The 15168-nt window shown below is 41.5% G+C and overlaps 1 protein-coding gene across 2 annotated transcripts in view; it reads right to left on the reverse strand.

Annotated features, from left to right (window-relative positions):
* Positions 1–15168, reverse strand: part of LOC109905288 (follistatin-related protein 5-like) — a 166261-nt gene that overhangs the window by 36930 nt on the left and 114163 nt on the right. For both annotated transcript variants that reach the window (XM_020502574.2, XM_031790249.1), the window contains exons 7-8: positions 8618–8784; positions 1133–1253 (exon numbers count right to left, since the gene is read on the reverse strand). In XM_020502574.2, coding sequence (XP_020358163.1) covers positions 1133–1253; positions 8618–8784 — 288 coding nt within the window. The remainder of the gene's footprint in view (positions 1–1132; positions 1254–8617; positions 8785–15168) is intronic.

The following is a 15168-nucleotide window of genomic DNA, read 5'->3' on the forward strand; positions in this document are numbered from 1 at the left end:
ATAGTAATCAATGTAATAAGCATGTAATAACATATGGAAAGGAAAGCCTGTAGAGAGGAGATTTTGCTGTGATTTTGAGTCATCTGGCTGTAATCAGTTGTTTTCCATTACTCAAGCAGCTATGCATCATAAAAATAAGAATTTGTTCTTGACTGACTTGCCTAGTTAAATAAAGGTCAAATAAAATAAATAAGCATTTGACCATAATTAAATGCATTTCTTCCAGTTTTCACACGTCATATACTTATGCCCTTGTGCATTTCTATATAATATACTGCAGTGGTAATCAAAAGGTGGTATTTTTAGACCGAACCCTGAACTGTATTTCCAGAGAAAGGCGAACATTATCCCCTGACAATTCTGATGTGAGTTTTTTCAATGTTTTGACGCATAATTGAGCGAAAGGCCATCAGTGAACCCTGATGGCTGTTAGCACAAAGATGAACTTTTTCGCCCCATCCATTTCCAAAATCATTTGCCAGGCTGCATTTACCCGGGCCAGCCAATTTGTTTTTCAACCAATTAAAGCGATACATTATCATTAACTACACTGTGAGTGATACTGTGTGTGCTTTAAGGTCATCGTTAATGGAAACTGTCTGTTTCAAACGATTGTCCTTCTGTCAGAAATTCGGCAGCCGTGAGTGTTTTAAGACAGCAGTACCATCTTTTCCTGCGTGCCTCAACTCATGTCTCTAACATGAAAATGGCATCGACAAGACATGGCCCCCTTTCCAATTACAAATCTAACACTTGAAAGCATTTTCACACAACTAAGGGCTATTTGATTCGTTAAATCTGACTGAGTGATAATCCTGAAAGAAAGGAAAGGAGTTTGATCACTGATAGAATTATAGATCCAAAACAACACTCTCAACAAGCTCATGTCGCATTCCCAGTTTCCTTTCTGCGTATTTAGAAGGGGAAAAAAGGAAACTTGACAGCCCCGTAAGCATTTCATTTCACCTCACACATCTCTGTCTCAATGGTGGCGTGTCAAAGTATCCAGGCGCACTCTCAGGTGGGATTTAACAGCATTTGGCGTGGATAGGCATTTGGCTGTGACACAGCTGCGGAAGGAAGTGTGAGAGTGTACCATTCTGTTCCCGCCGAGCAGAGGCAGGCGGCTTACCGTTCACCTGGAGCGTGTGCGTCTGCGAGAGCTGCTCGTACCCGTCAGCATGGCAGGTGTAGTTCCCTGTATGGGTGGTGGTCACCTTGGTGATGTACAATGAGCCGTCATCTCCGAAATCCTGCAGAAGAAGAAAGAGGGACGTCACAATGGCTGTGTGGGACAACAACAACAACAACAAAAACGAATGGGGTTCAAAATCGAATTCACCTCAGTATGAATGATATTCAGATCTGAAAATGAAAATGTTTTGAGAATGTGCAAAATGTGCTCAGGCAAATATGGCTGTGGGGACAAGGAGGACATGATCAATAAAAGCACACTGTGACATACATTTCCAACAAAGACAAGCAGTTGTTCCACAATAATCTTCCAATTATTGTTTTTTGTATGCCTGCCACCATAATACCCAATACTGGGTCCTTAACGACATGTGATAGGAGTAAAGTTACACTTGAACATTTCTATGTATTATCTTTTACGAAAAGAGAAACATGCACTGCATCTTATCAAAAACATGTCCAGGAAGCAACTATGAAAAACTGCTTTGTCTTTTGTTTTGGGGCTGAAATTCACCTATAGTTGGGCTAGTTTTAAAAGCAAGGTAGGTTGAAGTAAGTCTGTCTGTAATGTTATGGTAATTACATCAAAATCAAATCAATGTTTATTGGTCCCGTACACAGACTTGCAGATCGCAGGTGCACCGAAATGCTTAGGTTCCTATCTAACGATAACAACACACATATAAGGAAAAATAAGGAAAACAAGAAAGTACGAATAACAAGTCAATGTGAACTGATGTTCGTCATGTTGAGCATAATCAATAGAAAAAGCCATTATGAGTAATCACTGAAAAGAGCAAAATGAGAGGATGTAATTTGTTTTTTTTTGTGTTTTTTACATGAATGCAACACAAATACAAGTTTCACTGTGCAATTTAAATTGACAGGCCAATCTGTGAGGCTACCAAGGTCATGGTAAACAACTGAAACAAATGTAATGTTTGCTGTGTCATGATCAAGCTGGTGGTGAAAACAAATAAACTCAGCAGAAAAAAAGAAACGTCCCTTTTTCAGGGACCCCTGTCTTTCAAAGATCATTCGTAAAAATCCAAATAACTCCACAGATCTCCATTGTAAAGGGTTTTAAACACTGTTTCCCATGCTTGTTCAATGAACCACAAAACAATTCATGAACATGCACCTGTGGAACGGTCGTTAAGACACTAACAGCTTACAGACGGTAGGCAATTAAGGTCATAGTTATGAAAACTTAGGACACTAAAGAGGCCTTTCTACTGACTCTGAAAAAACACCAAAAGAAAGATGCCCAGTAACCCTGCTCATCTGCGTGAACATGCCTCAGGCATGCTGTAAGGAGGCATGAGGACTGCAGATGTGGCCAGGGCAATAAATTGCAATGTCCTTACTGTGAGACGCCTAAGACAGTGCAACAGGGAGACACGATGGACAGCTGATTGTCCTCGCAGTGGCAGACTACGTGTAACGACACCTGCACAGGATCGGTACATCCGAACATCACACATGCGGGACAGGTACACAATGGCACCAACAACTGCCCGAGTTACACCAGGAACGCACAATCCCTCCATCAGTGCTCAGACTGTCCGCAATAGGCTGAGAGAGGCTGGACTGAGGGCTTGTAGGCCTGTTGTAAGGCAGGTCCTCACCATACATCCCCGACACCAGTCACCTACGGGCACAAACCCACCGTCGCTGGACCAGACAGGACTTGCAAAAAGTCCTCTTCACTGACAAGTCGCGGTTTTGTCTCACCAGGGCTGATGGTCGGATTCACGTTTATCGCCGAAGGAATGAGCGTTACAATGAGGCCTGTACTCTGGAGCGGGATCGATTTGGAGGTGGAGGGTCCGTCATGGTCTGGGGCGTTGTGTCACAGCATCATTAGACTGAGCTTGTTTTCATTGCAGGCAATCACAACGCTGTGCGTTACAGGGAAGACATCCTCCTCCCTCATGTGGTACCCTTCCTGCAGGCTCATCCTGACATGACCCTCCAGCTTGACAATGCCACCAGCCATATTGTTCGTTCTGTGCGTGATTTCCTGCAAGACAGGGATGTCAGTGTTCTGCCATGGCCAGCGAAGAGCCTGGATCTCAATCCCATTGAGCACGTCTGGGACCTGTTGGATCAGGGGTGAGGGCTAGGGCCCTTCCCCTCAGAAATGTCTGGAAACTTGCAAGTGCCTTGGTGGAAGAGAGGGGTAACATCTCACAGCAAGAACTGGCAAATCTGGTGCAGTCCATGAGGAGGAGATGCACACATTATTCCATTTCTGTTAGTCACATGGCTGTGGTTTTTTTCAGTTTATTTCTCAGTTGTTGAATCTTGTGTTCATACAAATATTTACACGTTAAATTTGCTGAAAATAAACGCAGTTGACAGTGAGAGGACGTTTAAATGCTGAGTAAGGGGAACAATTTAATTAAAAAAGCATACTGCTGTTACAGTACATTGAAATAAGCCCCAAAGCTAATGAATCCATCTGGAAATAACTTAAATTCACTTCCTCATTTAATACCTATCAACATTTGTACTTTCACAGTAATTTGACATTTTTCATGGGAGTATTTCTTACTTCAGTTAGTTGCTAAAAATGTATTCATTCTAATTTGATTAAGCAGCTTTCCTTGCTGGGAACCCAGAGAGACCTGAAGAAAGATAGCAAATCTGTGTTTCTTGTCATAATTCAATTAGAATTCCAATCATGTCTGATGGTCATTGTTTCGGTTTCAGAGTCAGTACATGTCGTCCCTTACATAGACCTGCAAGACAGCTATAAAGCATAGGCATGGGCCACCATGTTTGGCAGGTACAACCTCTATGACCAAATAAACAGCGATCAGGTATGAGATTGTGAGACTCGGGCTGTGCTGGATCATCATACCGTCGCTGTGTGAAGGGAATTGATGGCACGTTTTGGCCCCTCTGCGGAAAGCATATTGTGTCACCCTTCTAAATGAAAAATGAATGGGGGGAGAAATGAAACTCAGAGGGGTGGAACTAGAGGCACTGGAGGCGATCGACCCCCGCACCCTTCCTCCACCCCTCCTTCCCCCTCCACCCCTCAGACATAGCTGAGGGAAGGTGAGACGGTGAGACAGAGGAGCAAAAAAAAGGAAAAGGAAGAAGATTTACAGGCAATCCTGATAGGAAAAAAATGGCTGCCAGCAACCCTTTGCATGACCAGCTGACCTCTTAAAGAACACCAAGGAACTGTCTCATTGGCATCTAATACAGGGCGGGAGATGTGACCCTAATAAAGGGCAGGACATGTGAGGCCAGGTGTATAAGCCGACTTCTTCAATATGATGTCAAGGTCGGATGTATCCATGACAGGGAATTCATTAGCTTTGTGGGCTTTTTTATTGTGGATGACATCAGTTCCGATGAAACCTACCTGTGTTGGGATCTGCTGGGGAGAAAGAACACAAATGAAACATTTAGATGTTAGTTAAAAGGAAGACTTAAGTTAACTTTGAAGGAAGACATGACACAACATATAAAGCAGGTAATGGCAACTATCAGAAGTTGGCACGCTTTCCACCATGTTACACTACTCATCATACAGCTTCATTTATTTCATGCATTTTGTGTTTCCTACGATATGAATTGGAGTATTTATAGCGAATAGAGAAGTCTTATAGCTCAACATGTACAGTACCAGTCAAAAGCTTGGACACACCTACTCATTCAAGGGTTTTTCTTTTTTTTTTTATACTATTTTCTACATTGTAGAATAATAGTGAAGACATCAAAACTATGAAATAACACATATGGAATCACGTAGTAACCAAAAAAAGTGTTAAACAGATCAAAATATATTTTAAATTCTTCAAAGTAGCCACACTTGATGACAGCTTTGCACACTCTTGGCATTCTCTCAGCCAGCATCATGAGGTAGTCACCTGGAATTATTTTCCAACAGTCTTGAAGGAGTTCCCACATATTCTGAGCACTTGTTGGCTGCTTTTCCTCCACTCTCATCCCAAACCATCTCAATTGGTTTGATGTCAGTCATCTGGTCATCTGATGCAGCACTCTATCACTCTCATTCTTCGTCAATTAGCCCTTAAACAGCCAGAATGTGTGTTTTGGGTCATTGTCCTGTTGAAAAATAAATGATAGTCCCACTAAGCCCAAACCAGATGGGATGGCGTATCGCTGCAGAATGCTGTGGTAGCCATGATGGTTACGTGTGCCTTGAATTCTAAATAAATCACAGACAGTGTCACCAGCAATGCACCCCCACACCATCACACCTCCTCCTCCATAATAATAATTAATTCACCTACTTTGCGTCTCACAAAGACACAGCGGTTGGAATCTAAAATCTAAAATTTGGACTCATCAGACCAAAGGACAGACTTCCACCGGTCTAATGTCCATTGCTTGTGTTTCTTTGGCCCAAGCAAGTCTCTTCTTATTATTGGTGTCATTTAGTAGTGGTTTCTTTGCAGCAATTTGACCATGAAGGCCTGATTCAAGCAGTCTCCTCTGAACAGTTAATGTTGAGATATGTCTGTTTTACAATCTGAGTTGCAGTTAATATCTGAGGCTGGTAACTCTAATGAACTTATCCTCTGCGGCAGAGGTAACTCTGGGTCTTCCTTTCCTGTACCAAATAGGGCTGTTTCCTGTATTTCCAACCCTACTTTGTCACAACACAACTGATTGGCTAAAACACATTAAGAAGGAAAGAAATTCCACAAATGAACTTTTAACAAGGCTCACCCGTTAATGGAAATGCATTCCAGATGACTACTTGATAAAGCTGGTTGAGAGAATGCCAAGAGTGTGCAAAGCTGTCATCAAGAAAAATGGTGGCTACTTTGAAGAATCTCAAATATAACATATATTTGGATTTGTTGAATACTTTTTTGGTTACTACATGATTCCATATGTGTTATTTTATAGTTTTGATGTCTTCCCTATTATTCTACATTGTATAAAATAGTAAAAATAAAGAAAATCCCTTGAATGAGTAGGTGTGTCCAAACTTTTGACTAGTACTGTACATGCAGTGTAAAGTGTATGCCTATATAGATTAAAATCCTAGCTGCTTTACCCCACTCAGTACAATAGGCCCTTGAACATTGGGAGATAAACCACAATACGCATAAACCCTTGATCAGGGCGAACCAAGACTCTCAAGATAAGTACAGCACCGAGACATACTGTCTCCTCTCTCCTCTATTACAATTCCACATAAATTCCTTAAGCTTCTACGCCGGACGTGCAGACTAGGCAGTCTAGACACAAGACTCAATGTAGATACTTTCCCAAGCAGAGCACTCATCCTTGCAGTCTTCATCATGTTTCGGCATCCTAATATTGGAGCATCCTAATACCAGCCAACAGCTGAGGATGATGATGCAATGCCCAGCGACTGTCATATTCATGGGATTAGAGTAAGCGGCTTTGTCAAAATGGAAACCGGCTCTATTGAACTCCATAATAAGAGCACACCATTAGGATTAATGTGGGATTCACTGAGTCGGACTGTTGACAGATTTTTTAAATATTTTAAATAACACCCATTCTTAAAGGGAAGTGGTCTGTTAAATGAGACAGTGTAAATCCTAGAAATCCATTTACCGAAGTACAACTCCAATTAGTGTTGGCAGTTCAGGCCTTGGCATATTAAAAGGCACTATTATACCGAAACTTTGGTGAAATTGGATAATTGGCCTTCACAGAGGGGGTTGGTGAACACCAGGTGTGTATAAATCCACTCACTTTGCTATGAACAACTCTGTTGGCAATTAGCCACAAGACTAAGGGCAATAAATAATCTAGGGTAAACCGGTTTTGGGTTTTTGCTTGATATTTCACTTAGTCTAGTTAGCGATAAAACACTTGGTACAGACACTTTTATGTTTAGTTAGAAATGACTGTCTGACTGACTAACTGGACTAACTAGACTCTTGAGTCTTTTGTTGTTCTCATGGCTGGTGGGCTGTTCATAACAATAGGCCATCTGTGGTAATCATCTGCCCAAGGTCGGGGACAACCTTGTTAAGACGACTACAGGAAAATAAATCCAAAGCTGACAGACACCGGGATCAAAGTTGAGCTCACACTGAGGGAAGCGGTGGGCAGAATACAGTTAACCTGAATGGCACGGAAACTGACACTAACAGAACAGAGCGAAGGTATCCCAACTTGACTTCATTAGCCCGTGACTGAATTTAAATAGTGTACATACAGTACAGTGTAGTGTCCAATTCAATTGAGCTGTTACAGTCTGTAACACCGCAACGCCGTGTAAGGTTGGTTTTCCACTACACCACAGCACATCGTATTAGGAACCAGTTAGTACAATAACAGTTGATATCAACTAACTGTATGTCGATGCTAACAATAAAAGGGGTCTCCTTCAATTCAACAGGGAAATAAGTTATTCTATGTGAAGAGGAAGAACCAAAGACCCCCCTTCAGGTTGCAAAGCCTCTGAACTCCATTGGATGTCTTCATCGGTTGCCCGATGCTGCCCACATGGAGCGAGTAAAATAAAAAATATCTACCATACACAGGAGCCGAATGACATCGAAGTCGACCTAACTTGACCTGACAAGGCCGTTACTTTACCCAAGAGTTACATCTAGCTCACTCACTTTAATCCAACTTGGCATAGGCTTGTTTTGATGCATTCCCATGTCATTTTGCCGTACAAAATGATGAATCATTTATTATAGAGGGGACTGGGGGGGGGGGGGTGTCAGTGCGCCTGCATTCACATGCTAGTCATCAAGCACCTTGGAGAGTCGGCGATGGACGGGGCCAAGAAAGAAGAAGATTCTTCATGTAAATGGAGGATCATAAGAAGCTGAAGCGCTTTGGAAACAGTTGGGACAGAAATCCGATCCCAGGGATGATGGTGCTCGGTGATGATTGGCGGCAGCTGTGCAATTCCTCACACAGTTTAAAAGGTCATCAACATTTAATGTTACATTAGCGGCTTCGCTGGACCGCCTTTATCTAATGCGACAGTGTTGACTCAATTACGCATGGTCGAGTCAGCTATAGCTTGGCCAACCCTGAAGGGGGAGAACGTAGAGAGTGGGCAGTGTTGCCTGGTGACTCACGGAACCTCAAGTCTCTAAGTGTCCTGCCTTTGAAGAAGGATGAAAGCGACATGGTGGTTGTCGGGGGCTACCGGCAGATTCAGCACACAGACAATGTCAGAGACGATGACACGCTCAGCGGGAAGTAAAAATAGGTGCTTCCCCATTGGAGTTGAACCCCTTTTGTATCCCTCTAAGCAGACTGAATATCTGTCAAACCCAAAATGTTGTTCAAAACCTCTAGGTCAACCTTTTGATTTGTCCAGGTTAAAGAAAGCATGTATGTGTGTGTGTGTGTGTGTGTGTGTGTGTGTGTGTGTGTGTTACAAAACTAGAAGTTCAGCTGTATTTCAAGTGAGGCTGCAGGCACCACTTACATTTATGTCCTCCAGATCCAGCAAGTTGAGAACCTGATTGTTGCGTTTCCAGATGATGGGAGGTCTCTGCTCCCCTGTGATTGCACAAGTCAAGATGGCACTCTGGCCAACGGTTACCGTGGTGATCCTCAATTTCTGGTCATCGGGCAGGGTGAGCTGGAACACTTCTGTAAAGAAAGAAAGCCAGCTGGTAATTAGATCACCCGTTAGTCATAGAGAGCGGTGCCACAGCCACTTTTGTTCTACCAGGGTGCTTAAATGTAAGAATTCAAACGTGTGTGTGTGTGCGTGCGTGCGTGCGTGCGTGCGCGCGCGCGTGCGTGCGTGTGTGTAACTACACTTGCGGGGACCAACTGTAGTAAACAAACAAAAAATTTGACCAAAGGTCAAGCTTTTGGGTTAAGGTTCAAATTAGTGTAAGGGTTAGAATTAGGTTTAGGAGCTAGGGTTAGGGTTAAGGTTAAGGTTCGGTTTTTGGGTTAAGGGTTAGGGTTAGGGATGAATGAAAATAGGATTTTGAATGGGACTGAATTGTACGACCCCAAAAGGTTAGCTGTGGAAGACTGTGTCAGTGTGTGTGTGTGCATGTATTTACTTCCACATATCAAAGAAGTACGCACAATTATGTTTTGTGTGTGTGAGCACAGCACACTGAAAAGCAGAGTAATTATGGCGCAGTGTGTTTGTGCACATTCTTTGAATTAATCAAGCTGAAAAAAGTAGAATAGACAGAAAGAGTCTCAATTAGCCAGTGTTTTGTTGGCAAGGCACAGCATTACTGCATGATATTGTTTGTTTCCTGGTTAAATATGCATAGAGGAAACATAATGAGTTCATACATCAAGAAGAAATGTATGACATTAGGAGCTATGTAAAAACATTGAGTAAACAAGAGGTTTAATGTACATTTAATTTAAACCATGCCCATATCTCCAAGGATTTCATCCACCCAACTAGCTATCCATATTATCATGTGGACTTTTCCAAAGGGATTGTGGGTGTTCTATTCAATTTCCCACAATGCCACCATATTTATGTAATATTTACATAAAGAGATTACTTGAAATGCACTGGCAAACCAAAAGAAACCCCAGTCCTCCACATATTGCTATCGTCACTGATTGCTCTATTGAAAGCATATTATTCTATAACAATATGCTGTATTATGCTGCCATAAATCTACAGCGTTTATTAAAAATATATATGTATGTTAATGTTAACTTGTTTTTCGTTTACAAAGGGACTCAAGGCACAGAAAACATCTTGGAAAAACAGAGAACTTTTGTGTGTGGCCAGTAAGGGTGTCGATGGTTAGCGGCTATTACGCTTCCAGTTCTTCAATGAGACAATGAATGAAAAAAAGAATCTGTTACCCAAGCATCCCTTTAACTCTGTTATGTAACTAGATTTGTAACTAGTGTGAGCCTTTTAATTTTCCTCTTGGGCTAATGAGCAACAGAGCAAAAGGAAACACTGACTCAATTTGTTCTGCTCCTGAGAGCATGAAATACAAAACCTAATGAAAGAAAAGCCCAGTTCCGGAGACTAGCAATTAGCTTAGCATACCGAAACACAACTGAGAAGGGGAAGACAATACAGGTGCATCAAAGCTGGGACCTGAGACTGATGAACAGCTTCCATCTCCAGGCCACCACAAGCCGGCCTCCGTCCAGTACCCTGCTCTGAACCTTAGTGACTTTTACTAGCTGGCTACCACCCGGCACCTTAGAGACTGCTGCCCCATGTACATAAAAACATGTTTTTGCTTTGTCATTATGGGGTATTGTGTGTAGCTTGACGAGGAACTGTTTTTATTTCATCCATTGTAGAATAAGGCTGTAATAAGGCTGAAAAAGTCAAGGGGTATGAATACTTTTCGATTTAAATGTATATTCCGGACTCTTGACATTGCTCGTTCTGATATTTCTCAATGTATTTTTATTTTTTTAACCTTTTTGGATTATGTGTGAATCATTTTGCATGGCTAGGTATTACTGCACTGTTGGAGCTAGACACATAAGCCTTTCACTGCACCTGTGATAACATCTGCAAATTGGTATATGCGACCACTTTGATTTAATGAGCTGGAATTAGGCTAAACTCTCCATGTGGTGTAGGTTACCTTTTTAGCAAAAGTCTTGCTCATACATAACGATCTTCTAAGTCAATCTGTTTGTTGTGTCTGTACCATTTATGTGATTCCTGAACTGGAATAACCCCCATATGATCAATGCTTGAAGACTGCAGACACCTAATTCTGTAGGAAACACAAATAAAGATACACCTTGCTGCACTTCTTGCCCTGAGTCGAGATTGTATTGACTAATGCTTTAAAATGGTTCATAACTCCAAGCAACGCGTGTCCAGTATTACTATAGGGTTTAAAAGATCACTAAAGAACTTAGTGAAACAGGATTGCTCTTTTCGAGATTAAGTGAAGCTAACTATGTCATTAAGTCATGAATATGTACACTTCCACTTCTACATTGTTTCAAGAATTCTTGGGAGATGTTTCTCATGGAGAGAGGATTGCATACGATTGTCCTGGAACAATGTTTTGTCCTTTGTGAAATTCCCATGTGGAAACCTAAATCCAAGACACAGGAGGACATACAGTCGCTAGTGGAAGTCTACACACTTCCTTCTAAGTTTTCACATTTTGCTGCCTTAACCTTACATCTAAAAAGGGAATCAATTAGATTTGTTTCCTATCGATCTACACCACCTAGTCCACATTTTCAAAGTCAAAGAAAAATGGTAGAAAATGTTTGCGTAATGTCTTCACACCCCAGAGTTAATACTTGATGGATGGAGCTTTGGCAGCCATTATAGCTGTGACTCATTTTGAATAAGATTCTACCGACTCTGCACAACTCTTTGGGCAAGTTTTACTGTAAGAATTTTTTTCAAAATTTCAAGCTCAGTAAATTTGTTTGCACAGCAAGATTCAAATACAGATTTACAGTGTGTTCAGAAAGTACTCACACCCCTTGACCTGTTCCAAAACATTTTGCATTACAGCCTGACTTTAAAATGGATTATTCAACTGAAATGTTGTGTCACTGGTCTACACACATTACCCCATAATGTCAACGTGGAATTATGTTTTTGTAATTGTTTACAAATTAGCTGAAATGTTTTGAGTCAATAAGTATTCAAACCATTTGTTACGGGCAAGCCTAAATAAGTTCAGGAGTAAATATGTGCTTAACAGTTTACCTAATAAGTTGACTGACGACCTCATCTTTGTACCCCACACATGTATCTGTATGGTCCCTCAGTCGTGCAGTGAATTTCAAACACAGATTCCACCACAAAGACCAGGGAGGTGCTTGTTTCATAATGAAGGGCACCTAAATGGGTGATGGGTAAAATAAAAAAAATATTGAATATACATTTGAGCATCAGTGAACTGGATGGTGTATCAATACGCTCAGTTACTACAAAGATACAGGCATCCTGTATCTGTGATAAAAATTCACCTTTCAGCAGGACAATAACCTAAAACACAAGGCCAAATATAGACTGGAGTTGTTTACCAAGATGACATTGAATGTTCCTGAGTGGGCTAGTTACAGTTTTGACATAAATAGGCTTGAAAATATATGGCAAGACTTGAAAATGGCTGTCTAGCAATGATCAACAACCAACTTGACAGAGCTTGAAGAATTTGTTAAAGAATAATGTGCAAATATTGTACAATACTCTTAGAGACCTACCCAGAAAAACTCACAGCTGTAACCTCTGCCAAAGGTGATTCTAACATGTAATGACTCAGGGGTGTGATTACTTACAGTATGTAAATTAGATATCTGTATTTAATTTTCAAGAATTTTGCAAAGAGTTTTAAAAACATGATTTAACTTTTCCATTATGGGGTAGAGTGTGTAGATGGGTGAGAATTCACGCTGTAACACAACAAAATGTGGAACAAGTCAATGGGTATGAATACTTTCTGAAGGCACTGTACGTCGGGCCTGAGACTGGACTACTCAGGACCACTCAACACATCTTGGAAAGCCATTCTGGTGTGTCTTCAGTATTAAAATCTGTTCCTATGAAGAAAAAAAACTACATTATAGGGTCAGATTTTCAGAAGACAGACAGGTTTTCCTCTAATATTTTACCTGGGCTTTGCTCCTTTCATGCTTCTTTTGATCCTGACAAACTCCCAAGTACTTGCCTATAACAAGCACACCCATAACATGATGCCGCCACAATATTAGAAAATACAGAGGGTTTCCCTCTGTGATGTGTTGTATAGTGTTTAACCCAAGCCAGTTGTTTTTAGGCCAAAATGTCTATTTATTTGCTGTATATTACTTAACGGCCTTGTTGGAAACAGAATGGATGCTTTTTTTGTGGATTTTTATACACAGGCTTTTCTCTTTTCATTTTGTCATAGAGGTCAGCACTGTGGAGTGAATGCAATATTGTTGAACCTCTGTATTTGTAAGTATTGTGGTGGCAGCATCATATTATGGGTATGCTTGTCACTGGCAGGGACTGGGGAGTTTGTCAAGATGAAAGAAACATGAAAGGAGCAAAGTTCAGATACAAAGTTGGATGAAACCCTTTTGAATAACTAACCTTGGGATAGTTATCTTTTCAGCGGGACAAATACACAAATGTTAAGGCCAAACACACACCAGAATGGCTTTCCAATAGGTGTTGAGTGTTCCTGAATTGTCCAGTCTCGGCGTAAATCGGCGTAAAAATCAGAGACAGTGTTTGAATATAGTTGTCCATTAATGACCCACAACCCAATCAATGGATATATGTTGCTCTAAGAGTTGTACAAAGTTGGTAGAATCTATTACAAATGATTGAGTGCAAACTTCATCTATTGTGACGCTAAGAGTTTGTAAACAATGAAATAACTCATTTTCAGAGTTCAGCTCCGGGTTTATTGGTCACAGCCGAGATTTAAAAAAAGTCACTTGATGTTTTCCTAGAAGCAGATCTAGATTCACACAAGGATTTAATATTGTCATATGGTTTAAAGATGACATAAACACACTGTTGATCAAAAATATTCAAAATAAATATGGTTGCCGAGAGCAAACGGTGGTCATCGTTTTGACATGCTCACTGAACTCTGTCGGGCCAATATCACGTCAACAAATACAGATGCCTACAACGGACATCCTACTCCACAAACAATACAACATCCAAGTGGGAGCTTCCTAACCCTGGCTCTATTATGATCCTCCTACCCGTCGACACTGCTGGCAAAACAACCCTGATAACATCACGGTTAACACGACGCATGGACGTTTCAAAACCCAGCAGGCTTTATAGTGACGGGATATACCCACAAGATCTCCTCCAATAATATCCTCCCTAACCATTCAATTACGTGTCCCTTGTATCTTAATGCTTGGGAAATGCGCTCCGAGCGATAAAGTTGATTCACAGGCAATCTCGGGGGGATTGAAACGGGGGAAGTTATGGGGGAGTTTAAAAAGATCAATTGCCAGCCGGCGAGCTCCATCATCATCATACCGTCGGAGGGAAAACGATTTGAATGTGAAGTCACAGAATGGGCAATTCCTTATAGGTCGAACTGGAGCACGGGCTGCTGGACATTTTGGCTCACCTTCTTTGGCCTCTGATTTATCAGACAGGCAAGTGGCCTGGCTGCTCCTTTCGTCTTGTTTTGGACTTCCATGGCTCTTCTCCTGGGAGGGACCGAACCTTCAACATCCAGCCTGTAATTAGTGATTAATAGGCTGGGTCTGGCTTTTCATTTTCTCTCCGACTGTTCCCATAATGGGATGGTGGTCCATGCCCACCACCGGAGTCTAAATCACCTATGGCACAGTAGAGGAACAGTGTTTGTCAAGGAAAATAACTGGGGCTGCAGGAAGTGTAGTAGCCAAAGGGGCAGGCAAGAGATAAATAGCTACCCACTGTCGTTTAGCGACTCCCCTGCTCACCTATCCCTTTCGTTTTCTGTTTCTTTCTCTTTCCCTCTCTTGTGCTTTCCCTCCATCATATATTTTATACTTGTGGCACAGCATTTTCAAAGAGGTGTCATCAGTCCTGTTGGGTGTATCCCCACCGCTGCTGTTTTTTTATATATATTGTGGAGTACTGTTACATACTTTTGAACGACCCCTAAGTCACTCCACTTGGGTATAGGGTTCCCTAGACTGATAGCAGGGTTAGTTCGACTTAATTACCTGCTCCAATATCAGTGTCTGCAGATATGAACAACCTTGCCAATACCAGTAATACTTTGAACGAGACTTGAAGCTTCAGAAAGTAAACTGAATGTAAGGCCAATTGAAATAAAAACCTCTGCTCCAAGGTTATTAATGTGAGCGAAGCCTGTAAAAGTTGAGCAAATGGTCTTGCTGATTACCTTTGGCAGGATAGGCAGTTAACACACTGTTCCTAGGCCGTCATTGAAAATAAGAATTTGTCCTTAACTGACGTGCCTAGTTAAATAAAGGTCAAATAAATAACCGTGGGGCCTTGTTTTCAGAGCAGCTGGGGACTGACCTCGTGGGACTGACCACACATCAGTTTTCAACATGGCTGAAGAC

Source organism: Oncorhynchus kisutch, linkage group LG15 (genome assembly GCF_002021735.2).
Source record: "Oncorhynchus kisutch isolate 150728-3 linkage group LG15, Okis_V2, whole genome shotgun sequence".
In the NCBI taxonomy this organism is placed as follows: Eukaryota; Metazoa; Chordata; class Actinopteri; order Salmoniformes; family Salmonidae; genus Oncorhynchus; species Oncorhynchus kisutch.